This window comes from Balaenoptera ricei, chromosome 7 (assembly GCF_028023285.1).
Source record: "Balaenoptera ricei isolate mBalRic1 chromosome 7, mBalRic1.hap2, whole genome shotgun sequence".
Classification (NCBI taxonomy): Eukaryota; Metazoa; Chordata; class Mammalia; order Artiodactyla; family Balaenopteridae; genus Balaenoptera; species Balaenoptera ricei.
In genome coordinates this window covers 78,809,927-78,827,772 of record NC_082645.1, presented here as the reverse complement: position 1 = coordinate 78,827,772, position 17,846 = coordinate 78,809,927, and the positions used below count along the sequence as shown (strand labels likewise).

Sequence of the window (17,846 nt, the reverse complement as noted above, 5' to 3'; positions counted from 1 at the left end):
TTTTACTGCAGCAATTGTGGTGATTATAGGAGTTTGAGGGCCTATTGGCAACAGTCCATATTTTTTTCTATATAATGGGACTGTATCTTCACAGTGCCATCAACCCAGAGGCCAATATTCAGAAGATAGCAGATATACTCCTTGCACAGGGAAAAAAGAAAGTGAAAATCATTTTTAGCAAAGAATGTAAAGATTATTAGACAACCTTGAAATCAAAAGCAAATCACACCACTTTTAGGTATTGACTCAACAGAAATATTTCAAGTACATTTTTATAAGCAGTATGTACTGGAACGTTCTATTTTGTTTCTTGTTCAGAAACAAACATCTTTTTTTGTTTTTGATTGGTTATTCTTTTACCCAACTTATCTCAGTTATAACTGTGAACCTTCTCCTTGCCCTAAACCTTAGAAAGCCTATATCCTTCTATTATTCACTCTCAAACAGAAATGACCTTGTAAATTTGCTTTGTATAAAGACTGCTTAGAAATATAGTTGAAAATTCCTTAATTGTAGTGAAGATACTGTTAGAAGGATATCTAGGAAACAGTTAATCTTTATTGTTAATTTTTTAACACAGATAACACAACTACAGCTACTAAATCTGAAGATGGGCATTATGCAAGAACAGATTATACAGGTACGTAATATTTTCTACTACAAAATATGAGCACTGCTATTAAAGAGTTCTGGGGAACCACTGTTTACCATTGATCCTAAGCTGATCTTGCAAGACTTCTGACGTGTGCTAGTCTTCTCTTGCTTAGTTCAAATTTTCAATAGACAAGACTGAATTTTTGTCGAAGCAAATAAGACACTTTTTTTTTGCCACAGTTAAAGCAATTGTCAAAAATGTCAGTAAGATATAATTAACTTGTTTTGACAGTGCAAACGGTACAAACGACAAAACATTTATCAAATTAATGGGCATCAATGGAAATTAATGCAATTTTTTGGCAGTATATTATAATTAATGCAAATGTTCTTGTTTGAATTTTTATAAAAGTCAACAATAAAAACGTTTAGAAAGAAAGGACATCTATAAATAGTAATACAGGCTGTCTATTTTGATGCAAAGTTAAAAAGGTATAGGTAATTTATTTTAAAAAATAATAAAATTCTTTATTTAGAAACTAAAATGCAAAATTATACAGAGTAAAATTATACTCTGATACATGCAAAATTATAAAGCATTTAATGTAGACATGTAAATCTTATTTAGCAATTACAGAATATTATTTTGAGGAATATTTTTACCTAATATAGTTTTCCTGAGTGAGAAATAACTTATGGGTATTCAAATAAGATTTTAACAGATTCTTAAATTTCATAGAAATTTACGATAAAAAATATAATAAAAATAAAATTATTGAGGTTGATAATGATAAGCAGTTTTTTTTTAAAAACAAGCAGTTTTCCATTTAGCTATTAAACATTTATAACTAGATTTATGGCTAATATTCAATCAAAATATGCTTATCTTTTGAAATATGGACTACTATTCACTCTTTTTGAAATTGCACTTCCTTTAACACTATTTCTACCATTATATTTATATACATGATAAATCCTGATGAAACTTTTTAAAGTTAGTCAATCAGATGTTTTACTCATAGATACCTCAAACATTTCAGAATTTGGAAATAACAAAAGGATTCTTTTTTTTAATTTTCCATTTTTATCTTAATGATTTTCAACAATGTAAATAAAATTTTCATGTGCTAGAAGTCTAGAATTATCATGGACGATGATACATGAAAAAACATTAGTTCTACGTAGATATTGTATAGCTGTTTCCGAAGTGTCCAGGAGAGATATTAATAGGTGTTCCTTGAAAAGAAGAGTCCATGGTCAGTAGGTTTGGGAAGAGTCCAGATAAACAAATGAATTTTTTACCCAAAACTCTTCATGGCTCTTATATGCACTGTAAAATTTTTAAGAGATGTGCATCTTTTATTTATTTAATGTTTTTTATGTTTTATTGTGCAGAATTTCTAATACATACAAAATACACACAAATGTAGGGTGTATAGTAAAATGAACCCACATGTACTCATCACTCAAACTGAGTAACATCAACCCATGGCTAACCTAGCCCCATCCCCACACCCATCTTTCTTCACTTTCAAAATATGTGGAAATAATTCCAGAAATTATGTTATTTTATTCACAAATACTTCAGCTTGCATCTCTAAACGATTAACCCTTTTTAAATAAAATTGTCATTATCACACCTAAAATAATTATGAATAATTCCTAATAATACATAGCTTTTATCAAACTTATTCGATGAATAGCACATTTTTTGTGGCACATTTTTCATTACTAGTGTCACCAAGAATGCACTTTGGAATATGCTGATCTACAGGAAAATATTAAAAGTGATAAAAGATAATAATGAAAAATTGAGGTCTGAAGCTAATAGCATATATTTCAAATTTTAAATGATATAAAATTTAAATTCTATATTTTATTAAAAATAATAACTATATATTGACATTTTAAGTCACTACCTGACATATTTAATTTTACTGTAGCCTAAAATATTTGGAAATTTTACGAGGATCTCACTTTTATACAAGGAGTAACTTACACACTGCACTTAAAATACATTTATACCTGTTTTGCAAAGTAATTCATTTTGAAAAAAATCTTCAAAAATGTAACATATTGTGAATATCTTCTCCATTGAGCTCACAGCAGAATCAAACATCTCCCTGAGAATTTTGTCCCTGAAACAAAGAACTCTTCAAGTTGATTAGCATCAATGTGCAAATATATTTGCATTTATAAAATTGCACCAATAAATATAATGGAGTTTGCCATCCTCTCTATATTATGCATATTGCATATTAACGGTTTGTCCATTTTCAAAGAGTTTGGGGAGTTGAACTTTTATTCCAAAAAATATTTTATATTTGAGTTTGGTTTCAAACAGATCATCTCTGATCTTCAGTGTCGATGCTTTTAATTGACATTGTTTCCTATCTTAGGTCTTTATTGAACGTGAGAATGTGTTTTTAAATACATGCAAATGAAAACTATCTAGACACTCAGTGTTGTCCAAGATATTCTAGTTTGACATCAGATTTATCTAGTAGATCCCAAAGAAAAGCTTTTGAGATAAAAGTAAAGTTTAAAAATACATGTTTGTTGAAATCCAAATTTAAGACAGGAACAAAGATAATGTCAATTGAAGCTTGCAATTTATAATTAAACATTGATTGCACACTTTAAAATTCCCCTGGATTTAATTTATATGTCTATCTTCATCGATGATCTTATTAAAATGCAATATATACCCTTTTTTAGACATTATTTAAATAACAGTCAGGTCCCTCAGCATTTCCAGGCTTCCAGTAGTATTTGCATTTTCCTGAATTTTGGGACTCAAACTTTGGAAAAAAGTAAAAGGAACCAAATGGAGACTCAGTATGTCATTGTCCTCTTAATTTCTGTTTCACATGCTCAAAACTCCCCAAGGAAGGAAAACAGGAACTAGAACTTCATGGTCCCTAGAAGTTTGCTATGTGCTCACAGCTAATTTGATGTCAGTCACTTCCCTTGTTGAACAAAACATTCATGCGCTCTCCCACCACAGGGAAGTACAGATCTTAAAGCACTCTCATTTTTCCCCTTACATGTCCTTAATACTATAGTTTTAAAACTTTTAGCTTCCCCCCGCCCCTTTTTCCCTTTGAGCCTACCTTGCAGCTATTAATACAAGAACATATATTTCTGACTACAAAAATGGAAACATACTTTAAAGAAAGCTTAAATCTAAAAATAAATATGCTGTGTCTCATTTTTTATATCACTTTAAAAAGAGAGACTCCAAGTAAGGACAAACAGGGGCTAATTTACAAAAAAATAAATGCAAACTAAGAGAGCCACGCCCCTAACAAGATTAGAGCTTGACTGAACTTATGCAGAGCTGTGAATTCCATGAGCCTCATAGGCACATAACTGAAGTGGACGCTAGGAAACGAAAGAATTTGCCAAATAATCCCTGCCAGCATTACTTTCCGATTGTGTCTGACTTTGGTCTCTATTTTGCCCTCTCTCCTTTAATGAGACCCAAGGCATTAGTGAGTCCTGAATCAAGAGCGTTGGATCTCTTTGTTTCAAGGCAGACAGGATCCCTGTCTGATGAGCTAAACAAGCCACTTAATGCTATTCTCCCTTCATCAGTCTACGATGGGCTTAGATTTAGGTCTTTCTCTTCACTCACAGAAAGGTTCAGAGAACACAATTTTATAAAACCGCAAAGCTAAGGCTTTCAGGGATTTCCATTGTTTCAAAATGCTAATATTAAACTTTCCTTCTGGAAGTTTTTAAATAGAAAATGTTTTATATCTCTTGAAATTTGCAACATTTTCTTTAAAAAAAAAAAATATATATATATATACATATATTCCCTCATGTCTTATAATGAAAAAAAAAATGAAGTGCAACTCTTTTGTTTTTCTTCATCTGGTATGTGTATTTTCTGATTGGGTTGCTTTTCTGTCTAAAAGTCTGGTCATGCTTCATAAAAGTGGCTACATATTTTTTCTGGTAAAAATATACTTAATTTTATAAGTCATTAGATGTAAAAAAAAAACAAACAAGCAAAACAGTCATGTAGTTAAACTAGTCTGTGTTTTATCATCTAGAAAATAAAATGTATTTTTAAATGCCATTCTGTACCAGTTTCCAAAAGTATTTGCAGTGGCTTATAATTAAAATATATTCAACAAAATTTTTTAAAGAGAAATTGAAAACATAAAAGCAGAACTGTTGAGGAAAATAAACATATTGGCAACATAGACTATTATCGTTACTGCATTTAGCCCTAAGCGTTCTTGCAACCAATATAAAAAGAGAAATTATGATCGAATCAATTCATTCAACAAATATTTTCAGAGTCCCTGCCATACACACTCTGCTGTCGTGGGCTTTACAAAGGTGAATATATCAACCGAGATCTCTGCTAAAATGGAACTTAGGTCTTTTATTGTCTGATAAAAATAAATAATCAGTTCAGAGACCAAAGACAAAGTTTCTCCAGAACTAAATTCTAAAGGAAATATTTAGCATAGATCTCTTTATAAGGCATCACTGGAAAATATAGAATGGATAAGATCTTCAACAGTGATTTTTACAAAATATGCCAAGAGGCTCTTCATATAGCTGGGGATTTTTTAAAATCAATTTTTGATAACATTCTAGAGCATAGCATTAAAATATGTATAACTCAATGATAGAGTTCCTATGGCAGACTAAAGTTATGAGTTACATTTATGTATATTTTCAAATTGGAAAAAGATAACCCAGAATACTGAGGAAAATGGTTGCGAGAGAAAGCACGCTCAGTCTGTCTTCCTCGTGTATCTACAGGTTCAACGGGAACTGGATAATAGAACAGTCAGAAAGCTTGAGTAAAGATACAGAATATGTTAGATTATAGCCCGCATATGGGAAGAGAAACTTCCCGTTTTTATTAGCTGTTAATGAGAAAAGTAAGCCCTGCGTCATTCCCACTCTTGGGAGGGAGCCAGGGTCTCCCTACCTCTGAGTCTAGGTACAGACATGCATGGAGTCCATGTGCTTAACCTGATGTACATTACACTGTGGCTATTCACCATTTTTTATAATATTTAGGCAGGATTAATTTTTAGGAAATGTGCTCTTTAGAAACCTTTTCCTTATCTTTAAGCAATAATTTAGATATTAAGCTCAGGTCTGAAATATGGAAGAAAGTAACCAGAAATACACATCTAAACCAAATTCCATCCATCCTATTATTATTCCATCAACCCATTTCTCCACACTAAGAGGAAACTGACATCTTGAAAGAGTATCTAGATAGCCTAAGTGAATTGTCATAATAACTTGTTCTCTGTAGAAGCCATTGCAATTTACAAAGGCTTTTCACATGTATTGTCTCCTTCAGTCTTAACAACTGAAATGTGAGGCAGATATTATATGCGTTTGACAGGTGAGAAATGGAGGTTCAGGAAGAGTAAGTAAAAAGATTACGTGATAGAGCTAAGGTTCAAACCATCATCGCTAATTTCAGAAACCAGCAAAATGTCAACGGTCAGGGATCAGGGGAGAAGTGTCACTACCTAACATTCTTAGAGGTTTTGGGATGCACTCTGCACCTTAAAGGTTAACCCCTTGTGAGTTCCAGAGTCAAAAATGTCTCACCATGATATCCCCATTGCTGTGAGATGCTCCAAAGAGTTACTCTTCTCTTTGAACTTATGTCTATGTATTATAAGCACTGTATTGTTTGGTTTTAAAATTCTCTTCTTCTGTGTCCTATTTATCCATATACACAAGAGAAGCCAAAGAGAACAGCATTTGTTACCAAGTAATCCTACATAAATAGAAAATGTGTGTGTGATACTTTGTAGTTTTACAAAGATCCATTCACATTACCTTATCTGCTCTAACGTCAATTCAATAAAACAGGGTTACAAATACTAGGGGGAATAAAATTGAGGCTCAAAGAAGCTAAGTGGCTGACCTGGAGCTGGACACAGTATTTTGACATATTGACCAGCCACCCATGCAAATAGGGCACTTGCTTGATTTATTTACTGTGTGCCTCGATTGCTCTTCCACTATACATATATAGACACGAATAGCAAGTGGTTACATATCATATTTATAATACAAATTAATTCAGTCTTGTGGCAAAAATCTGCATTTAAAATGGAAGCTTTTTCCATTTGCTCGTGAACACAAGGAGCACTTCACTGGAAAGCACGTTATGTCTAGGCCAATAATTTGATCTGTAGGAAATAAATAAATAGCAGCAAATGCAGGCAGCAGCTTGTAGCACAAATATTGGTATCAACAGTGAAATAAATAAAAACGTTTGCCCAGGCTATTACAGTGCCACCAGACTGGCCTAGAATATTTAAGCTCAGGAAATGAATTAAGATGTCAAGATTTTCTCAAGATTTCTGGGGGAAAGTGTCTCAATTCGAGTATTTTCCCCTCTGAGATTTACTTTAGAGTGCTGCAAAATTCATAAAGCTTTCTATGAACTCTAACTCACAATTTTTCCTGCTCTCTTGAACTTCTGTGCTTTCATTGTTTTCCCCATAAAATCATGTAGCCAGTCATCTGTAATATGATGTTATGTTCATGGTTATAGATAAACACAGAAATAGTATTTGCAATACAGATGAAGGTTTTCTACTGAAGAGTTGCCTTGGGCCCTGCTAGACACTCTGGAAAACTTTGTGTTCATGCCCCAGTTCATAAGTGAATCCTGCATCATTTATGTGCACTTTTTCCTATTTGAAACGCTCCTTTCTGAAACAAATTGTTCACCAGGAGGTGTTACTTACTACTTTTCTCTTCCATAAAGGTGTGGCAGCCAGTTTAGTGGTTAAAGCCATTAAAAATCAGACAGGGCTGAGTTGAAACACTGGTCATGCTATTACTGATTATTTAAACTTGAACCAATTAGTTGACCATTCTGAGCCTCAGTTTCTTCATCTGTTCAATGGAAATAATAAGCCTACTTCCACAGGGCTGAAGTTTGAATTAAAAGATGTTAAATAAGGCATTAGCAAGCAACAAGTGAGCTAGCTATTGCTGTTCTGTTTCTTTTGGTCTGACAACTGAAAAGAATTTATTTCTATGGGAAATGTAACACATTGTATGGGATATGGTCTGTTCATGTATGTTGTTCAGAGTTTTTATACATATATTGTCATTTATGAGGTCATAAAATTACAGAAGGTTTATCTTTTTCCTACCCAAGTCATATAACAACTTTTTGCGAGATACTTTGGCTGATTTTTTAATTCACCTATAAAGAAATATTTATTGAGCACCTACCATTTATGTCTTCGAGACCTCAGTATGTCAAATTTTTCACGTGGCCATTTTTTTTTTTTCAGTTTTCCTCCAGTCAACATAATATTATGTATGGTATATTTTGATCATTTTAAAATAACAGGGTCACCAGATTATTACAACATGAGATTCAAATAGGAATTTAATGAGGACATAACATTTGAAAGAACTGCAAGATCATGATATCACTTATATTTCTTTTCCAGTTGAGCTTTAAATTAGTCATTTATACCCCACAGTGTATGTCTGAAGGACCTACACATTCATTATTTAAAAGAAAACCTGTGCAATGGGTGACCATAGTGATGGAGAGGTATCAAGCAAAAATAGCAGGAATGTGGTATATAAGAATTTATTTCTGTTTGTGCAAAACATTTAGGGAAAGCATTAAAGTCAGAACAAATATTTTCAACAAAAACTGATCAAGGAAAAACAAGTCTTGGCATAAGAGGCAAACATCTAGATATCACTGGTGAAAGTGACATAAACTTCCACCATGGTTTACCTTTTTACCTCAAACATGTTATTTCTGTCCCTAAGGAACAGTAGGATGATTATTGGTAGAAGGTGTGAAACTGAAAGAAGGGTAGGATATGTCCAAGTGCTCTGTATAATTTCAAGACACATAGTTCTCCATAAAACTAATATATAGAATTCAAGCAGTTTCAAAAAAACCCCAAAATATCCAGAGCACTTTGATTTGCTGCTTTTGTTAATGAGTTTGACATGCCCCAAATATATGAACCCACATTATCAAGCACATTAAAAATTCAGTTCTCACATCTTGACAATTTGAGACTATGTGCAAACATAATCAACTAAAAATATTTTTAAATATCTGTGAAACTAAAATCTCTCAGAGAAATTGCATTTCTAAACACTGCTACTTGTTTCATGGGTCATAGCTTATTCCCTCTAGTTGTTCATTTGGAAAATGCTCAGACTTTTAGTTTGAACTCAAATGTAATCAAGAGAAAACTAATTTATGAGCCAAACTCCAGGCATAAAGGTGTATGAAAATCAGTGATAAGGCTTGAGGGAAGTGGTGGTCCAGTAACCTGAAAATAGTAATGAGGACCAAAGAGGACAGCACCCCATCCTCACCTCTGAGTCCTGAGATGGGGGAGCGGAGGAGAAGGGTAGAGAATATGGCCACCTTGTGAGAAAGCTGAAGGGACTTGGTATTCTCAGGGAAAGCTAGTGCTTCAGTATGCAAGAAGAGAGATGAGAATTTCAGTGAAGCATCTGAGGATAGAGGGGAATTTGCCAATCATGGAGCACAGTTACAGGTGAGCTTTGGGAAGTGGTTGGAAGTTGGGGGCACAGAGATAAGTTTAGTCAAGGGCAGAGAACCAACAAGGGCAGCACATCATAGAGATGATGATTCGGTGGAGATGGAGAACTGGGACAAGACAGGGCAAGAATTGGATATTGAGTAAATTCATGACAAATGTCTTGGACTTGTGGACTCAGAAATCTACATTTTCACCACACTAAGAGTAAGCTGTTGCTCCCCGGTGAACTGAGATTAACCAAATTCAATGTCTGTGAGTGGATCTGCAATGAGAAAGAGTTACCTAGAGGATTTGGTTCTCTGCCCAATACATTCTCTTCTTAGAGTCGAATTCTCTGAGAAGCCCAGTTATAATGAGGTCACTAGTGAACATGAATAGAGCATATATTCTTTAGATGTTTAAGGCATCAAGCTAAGACAGCTTGATGAAAAAGACTATACAATAGAGATACTCCTGTCCTCAAATTTATATAGATAATAAATGACTTTGGCCAGGACTTCCTCTTCCATGGTTAGAGCTTACAGAAACACTATTGGCCTATGTAACTCTCCTTTGTTGAGTTTCCATTTCTCGGTGTTCTTGTCCAATCTACCTATTTTCCTAGATACAGTAAAGTTGAGACCTGCTCTCCCAGAAGCCAGTTCATGACTCTGAGGCATTCTAGTGCTCTGGAAAAGCACAGGGCAATCCTGTTCTCCCTACTTCTGAGTTCCTCTGGGATCTCTCCCAATAGCCCCCAAGAAATGACAATATTGGTATGAATATCAATATTAACCATATTGGATTGATAGGTCCTCCTGCATTGTGAAAGCTGAAAAAGGTTTTACACAAAGTTACCTTTGAAAGCCCTTCCTTAACATATAATCCAAAGAGGTTTGACCAATAACTGAGAAAAATGAGTAAATCTTGGAAAGCAAGTTTAATATCTTTTGGTATGTCCTAAAATAATTCTTAGCATTTGTGTTAATAAATGTCCTTTATGGTGACACTGTTAATGCTTCATTTCATAAAACACAAACAGAACAAGTTTATTAATTATCCCAAACAGAATGAGATGGAAGATTCTGCAGAGAGTTGTGAATGTATCATCGATGTTTGGTAGTGTTACATAATATTCCTGTAATATATATTCCAGGCCAATTAAAAAGAAAAATCTATTGCTTTTAATCTTTCACATTTTCTACGATTCAAAGCTGTGTGTGTCAGCCGCACATCAGAAAACCTCTTCCCAAGAGCATTTCATTTAATAACAGAAATAAATGTCTATTTAACTAAAAAAATTTTTGAATAAATTTAAAAAATCATTCAGAAAATGAAGCCTATAAACAAGCTCCATTTGTCCTCCAGAAATTAAGTATTCCAGAAAGATCACGTTATTAGTCTACAGAGTTTAAACCAACAGGCAATTAGTGTTTTGTCAGGCAGTACACATCCAAATTCACTTCTGCAGATTGACTGTTCATGTACTGTCACAATTATTCTACAACTCTTGCACCACTGAGGTTTTTTCCTATTTATTTTTCCATTATTTAAAGAGCCCTAGGGAAGTTGAAGGTTTCTGGTTGTTTGAAATGACCTCTGAGCAAATCTCACTCCTATCCCCAAAGCCCAGCCACTCACCCTTCCCCAGAGTTGGCACATATGCCTTCGTTTCTGATTTTTAATGAAATGTAGCAATGGAAACATGAGACAGAACCACCAGGCAGGCCAGGGAAACTTATCTGTAAGGTAATTTTAAGAAACTGTCCACGTTGTCTTCTATATGTAGAATAATTAATAGTAAGCAGGGTGCCCATCAACAATGATAGACAGCCATTAACTCTCACTTATCTAAGCACATCATCAGGACTATATTCTAACATTCAAGCTGACTGCTTTCTACAATTTAATATGCTTCTTAGCTGTTCACATTAGCCATGAATTGGTATGGGCTTAGGAAACACAGATAATTGTAATGTTATTTTAAGAAAACCACTGTCATCTTCATTATAATCATCATTATCATCATCATCATCATCACATCAGGAAAATAATACCACTGGAATAGGATCACTTGGCTCTTTCCAAAATCAACTAGAACTTATATGTGTGTTGACTATTGTTTTGGATTCTCTACAAGGCTATTCTCCAATGATATGGGTAGCCATATTTATTTCTTAATTTCATTTTAATTTCAGAGTAAACAACTTACAAAGAGCATTTTGTAGGGGAAAGAGCCTGAAATAGGGATGCAGAAACTTTCGACTTAGTGTCATCTCTATTCTACCTCATCGAAACTTAGATAGGTATTTAGCCTCTCAGAACCTAAGTTCTCTCATCAGTAAAATCTGAAAATAAGATTAGATTATAATGATGTCTTTCTAGATTTAGGATTCTATCATCAACTATACAGCTTTAGTTCAAAAATCATGAACTTGAGGGAAAGTTGTTGACCATTACCTTATGTTAGTGTTTCTCAACTGAGGCAACATTTAACAATTTCTAGAGACATTTTTGATTGTCTGGGGAAGACAGGGTGTTAGTTACATGTAGTGGGTGGAGGCCAGGAATGCTGCTAAATTAAACGTCTTACAATGCAGAGGACAGGTCCCCACAACAAAGAATTATCCAGCTAAAATGCTAATAGTGTCAAGGTTTGGAAACCCTGCTTTATGGCATTAGAAATTATAGATAAGTATATAGCACATAGGTTCTAGAAATTAAGTGGCACTATGAAGTCCAGATCTGGGCTCCCTAATCATTTCTCAATTCTCCTGTGCCCCAAGAGGAGATACAATCCTAAACCAAGGATCATTGATTTAGTCCAAGTTTCTTTTCATTTCACTGTTTGAAACATACACACTCATTTTTTTAAAATGATGGTTGTCCCATAAATAGAAATGTCCTTTAAAGTTTTACAAATAGAGGGAATATCTGTTTCTGAAAAGGCTTATCAGAATGATGAAAATGCACCTAGCTAAAAAGGAGGTTATACTCTTAGTTATCATAAGTTACTGAGGAAAGTCGCCTAGTCATAACTGGATCTGTTATCTTATTCAGTATTCCTACCTAGTAGTCTAATAACCCAGGTCCCTGCTTTGCTTCTGTTCAAATCTGTGTCATCTTTGTGTTCATATTAGCTACTCCTTACACATTTTGACTAAATTGCTGAACCAAACATTGCCTGTTTGAAAGATCTTTAATGATATTCTTTGAGGAGGAAACCATTTTAAAGCTTCTTTTTATTATCTGGCACTTCCACAGTAGAAATCTTTGTAAACCTTGATTCATAAGAATATATTTAAAACCAACTGGCTAAATTCTATTTAAGTGTCCAACAGCAATTCTTAAGGCTGAAATTGTTGTGTTGTTCACGGAACAAAATGCTTGATATGGCTTTAGATCTCAGGTATTCATGAAAACCTTCATAGTTGAAAATGAAGGGGAGTCTGAAGATGTCTCTTAAATGGCAACTTAGCGCTGAGCTAGACTGTGCCTCTTCCCTCAGGGAAGGACAACAATGTGCATTACTGTTTAACGGCTCCCAGGCACAGATCCTCTTTGGGATGGGGAATAAACCCGGCTGCATTGGTTTGCTGTCTTACCTAGTGAAATAAAGTTATTGGTTTTGCAACAAGGACAATGAGGATATTTGTTTAAAAAGACAAGTTGGAAAAATAGCAAAGACAACAGGAAATGATAAATGAGCAAGTCTTTGCTACAGTAATTACTTTAGTATTGAAACAAATGAATAACTTTCACAGCAATGCTATTTTCTGTCTTACATTATACTACCACCTATTCATATAGTATGTGTACCATTGGCCTTTATGCTGGAACAAAAAATATCTATCTATCTATCTATCTTTCTATCTATCTAAGAAGGAAGAGTTGGTAAATAAATTGCCTGAGATATATGTGTTAATGTTTTGAAAAACTTATGCTGTCCTTTCTGGAAGGAGAGTATCTCTAAAAGATGGGAATTTTTTTTTTTCATCTACACTAGTTTTATGCCAAAAGTTAGTCATTTAACTTCTGGCAAAGTGAGACAGTGGCATGTACATATATACACTACCAAATGTAAAACCGATAGCTAGGGGGAAGCAGCCACATAGCACAGGGAGATCAGCTCGGTGCTTTGTGACCACGTAGAGGGGTGGGATATCGAGGGTGGGAGGGAGGGAGATGCAAGAGGGAAGAGATATGGGGATATATGTATATGTATAGCTGATTCACTTTGTTATAAAGAAGAAACTAACACACCACTGTAAAGCAATTATGCTCCAATAAAGATGTTGTTAAAGGAAAAAAATGAAGTAAATCTTTCTGGTATAGAGAAATGAAATAACATACAAGTATCTATAATCCATTTATTGAATGTTATTGTGCATATGGTTTGTTAATTCCCTACTGAAATGTTTTGATTTTGTGGACAGGTTGTCGAAAGACCTAAATTCTAAACCTACCTACTCAACTTATGAATGTTATATGACCTGGGGAAGTCTCCTAAACTTTCTGAGAATCTTTAAATGAAGATTATATCTTTTCTGCTTTTTTCACATGTTTTGAAAATGAAAGCCTTTTGTGAGATGAGACTCACTATGCAGTTATAAGGAATTATTAGCACAAATTTAGGACATGGATACTTCTTATTCTAACATGCTCTTTATGTTGTTATCAAAGTTTTAATTGTTTTCAAGATAAATAATTCTTTAATTTGGATAGCATAATTTTATCTAATTTTTTAAAAATTCAAACTGAAGATTTTTAGATTCTAGATTTCTATTTTCCTGTTTCTGTGTATAAGCTTACTAATTGGGTTATTTAAAAAATTTTAAGAAGAAGGCAAGGCTGTGTTAGACTCAGTCTTCCCTTGACTATGTATAAAGCTTTGAATTTATGCCCCAGGTAGATCTGTTCCCCACTGATAGGCTTAAATCTTGCTCAAGCTCTAGTTTCTAAAAGCACAAGGGCTATTTGGAGCAACCATTCATATTGTTACAATGACTTTTTTTCTCTCAATGTGTTCCTAAGTAATGTAAGAGTTCATTGTACTCAACAAGTATAGAATGTTTCAGAATTTGAGTAAAAATTGTATTAGTGTAAAGTAATAAGATTTAGCCCTGTTAATAGAATTCTCTTACAGAATTTGAATGTAGCAGACTACCAATTAAAATTATGAGTTAAAATTGTTAAAGGGGGGACCTTCAAGATGGCAGAGGAGTAAGACGTGGAGATCACCTTGCTCCCCACAAATACATCAAAAATACATCTACAACTGAAACAACTCCTACAGAACAACTACTGAACCCTGGCAGAAGACCTCAGACTTCCCAAAAGGCAAGAAAATCCCCACGTACCTAGTCATGTGGCTGACAGGGTCTTGGTGCTCTGGCCTGGTGTCAGGCCTGAGCCTCTGAGGTGGGAGAGCCAAGTTCAGGACACTGGACCACCAGAGACCTCCCAGCCCCATGTAATATCAATCGGTGAGGGCTCTCCCAGAGATCTCCGTCTCAATGCTAAGACCCAGCTCCACCCAACGGCCAGCAAGATCCAGTGCTGGACGGCCCATGCCAATCAACTAGTAAGCAGGAACACAACCCCACCCATTAGCAGAGAGGCTGCCTAAAATCATACTAAGTTCAAAGACACCCCAAAACACACCACCAGACACGGCCCTGCCCACCAGAAAGACAAGATCCGGCTTCACCCACCAGAACTCAGGCACCAGTCCCCTCAATGAGGAAGCTTCACAAGCCACTGAACCAACCTCACTCACTGGGGGCAGACACCAAAAACAAAGGGAACTACAAACCTGCAGCCTGCAAAAAGGAGACCCCAAAGACAGTAAGTTAAACAAAATAAGAAGACAGAGAAATATGCAGCAGATGAAGGAGCAAGGTAAAATCCCACCAGACCAAACAAATGAAGAGGAAATACGCAGTCTACCTGAAAAAGAATTCAGAGTCATTAAAGATGATCCAAAATCTTGGAAATAGAATAAATACAAGAAATGATTAACAAGGACCTAGAAGAACTAAAGAGCAAACAAACAATGATGAACAGCACAATAAATGAAATTTAAAATCCTCTATAAGGAATCAATAGCAGAATAACTGAGGCAGAAGAACGGATAAGTGACCTGGGAGATAAAATAGTGGAAATAACTATCACAGAGCAGAATAAAGAAAAAAGAATGAAAAGAATTGAGGACAGACTCAGGGACGTCTGGCACAACAGTAAACGCACCAACATTCGAATTATAGGGGTCCCAGAATAAGAAGAGAAAATGAAAGGGTCTGAGAAAATATTTGAAGAGATTATAGTCGAAAACTTCCCTAACATGGGAAAGGAAATAATCAAGTCCAGGAAGTGCAGAGAGTCCCATACAGGATACCAAGGAGAAACACACCAAGACATATTGATCAAACTATCAAAAATTAAATACAAAAAACAATATTAAAAACAGCAAGGGAAAAGCAACAAATAACATACAAGGGAATCCCCATAAGGTTAACAGCTGATCTTTCAGCAAAAACTCTGCAAGCCAGAAGGGAGTGGCAGGACATATTTAAAGTGATAAAAGGGAAAAACCTACAACCAAGATTACCCAGCAAGGATCTTATTCAGATTCGACGGAGAAATCAAAACCTTTACAGACAAGCAAAAGTTAAGAGAATTGAGCACAACCAAACCAGCTTTACAACAAATGCTAAAGGAACTTCTCTACACAGGAAACACAAGAGAAGGAAAAGACCTACAAAAACAAAGCCAGAACAATTAAGAAAATGGTAATAGTAACATACATATTGATAATTACCTTAAATGTAAATGGATTAAATGCTCCAACCAAAAGACATAGACTGGCTGAATGGATGCAAAAACAAGACCCATATATAGGCTGTCTACAAGAGACCCAGTTCAGACCTAGGGACACATACAAACTGAAAGTGAGGGGAAGGAAAAAGATATTCCATGCAAATGGAAATCAAAAGAAAGCTGGAATAGCAATTCTCATATCAGACAAATAGACTTTAAAATAAAGACTATTACAAGAGACAAAGAAGGACACTACATAATGATCAAGGGATCAATCCAAGAAGAAGATATAACAATTGTAAATACTTATGCACCCAACATAGGAGCACCTCAATACATAAGGCAAATGCTAACAGCCATAAAGGGGGAACTCGACAGTAACACAATCATAGTAGGGGACTTTAACACCTCACTTTCACCAAGGGAAAGATCATCCAAAATGAAATTAAATACGGAAACACGAGCTTTAAATGACACATTAGACCAGATGGACTTAACTGATATTTATAGGACATTCCATCCAAAAACAACAGTATACACTTTCTTCTCAAGTGCTCATGGAATATTCTCCAGGATAGATCATATCTTGGGTAAAAAAATCAAGCCTTGGTAAATTTAAGAAAACTGAAATCGTATCAAGTATCTTTTCCTACCACAACACTATGAGACTAGATATCAATTACAGGAAAAAATCTGTAAAAACTACAAACGGAAGGAGGCTAAACATTACACTACTAAATAAAAAAGAGATCACTGAAGAAATCAAAGAGGAAATCAAAAAATACCTAGAAACAAATGACAATGAAAACACGACGACCCAAAACCTATGGGATGCAGCAAAAGCAGTTCTAAGAGGGAAGTTTATAGCAATACAATCCTACCTCAAGAAACAAGAAACACCTCAAATAAACAACCTAACCTTACACCTAAGGCAATTAGAGAAAGAAGAAAAAAAAAAACCCCCAAAGTTAGCAGAAGTAAAGAAATCACAAAGACCAGATAAGAAATAAATGAAAAAGAAATGAAGGAAACAATAGCAAAGATGAATAAAACTAAAAGCTGGTTCTTTGAGAAGATAAACAAAATGGATAAACCATTAGCCAGACTCATCAAGAAAAAAAGGGAGAAGACTCATATCAACAGAATTAGAAATGAAAAAGGAGTAACAACTGACACTGCAGAAATACAAAGGACCATGAGAGATTACTACAAGCAACTATATGCCAATAAAATGGACAACCTGGAAGAAATGGACAAATTCTTAGAAAGCACAACCTTCCAAGACTGAACCAGGAAGAAAGAGAAAATATGAACAGACATATAACAAGCACTGAAATTGAAACTGTGATTAAAAATCTTCCAACAAATAAAAGCCCAGGACCAGATGGCTTCATAGGCAAATTCTATCAAACATTTAGAGAAGAGCTAACACCTATCCTTCTCAAACTCTTCCAAAGTATAGCAGACGGTGGAACACTCTCAAACTCATTCTATGAGGCCACCATCACCCTGACACCAAAAGCAGACAAAGATGTCACAGAAAAAGAAAACTACAGGACAATATCACTGATGAACATAGATGCAAAAATCCTCAACAAAATACTAGCAAACAGAATCCAACAGCACATTAAAAGGATCACACACCATGATCAACTGGAGTTTATCCCAGGAATGCAAGGATTCTTCAATACATGCAAATCAATCAATGTGATACACCATCTTAACAAATTGAAGGACAAAAACCATATGATCATCTCAATTCATGCAGAAAAAGCTTTTGACAAAATTCAACACCCATTTATGATAAAAACTCTCCAGAAAGTGGGCATAGAGGGAACCTACCTCAACATAATAAAGGCCATATGTGACAAACCCACAGCCAACATCATTCTC

The 17,846-nt window shown here is 34.8% G+C and overlaps 1 protein-coding gene across 1 annotated transcript in view; it reads left to right on the top strand.

The window, feature by feature from the left end:
- TMEFF2 (transmembrane protein with EGF like and two follistatin like domains 2) overlaps positions 1 to 17,846 on the top strand; it is a 250,317-nt gene that overhangs the window by 198,978 nt on the left and 33,493 nt on the right. Inside the window, exon 7 of the mRNA XM_059927310.1 lies at positions 581 to 640. Within this exon, the coding sequence (XP_059783293.1) occupies positions 581 to 640 (60 nt within the window). The remainder of the gene's footprint in view (positions 1 to 580; positions 641 to 17,846) is intronic.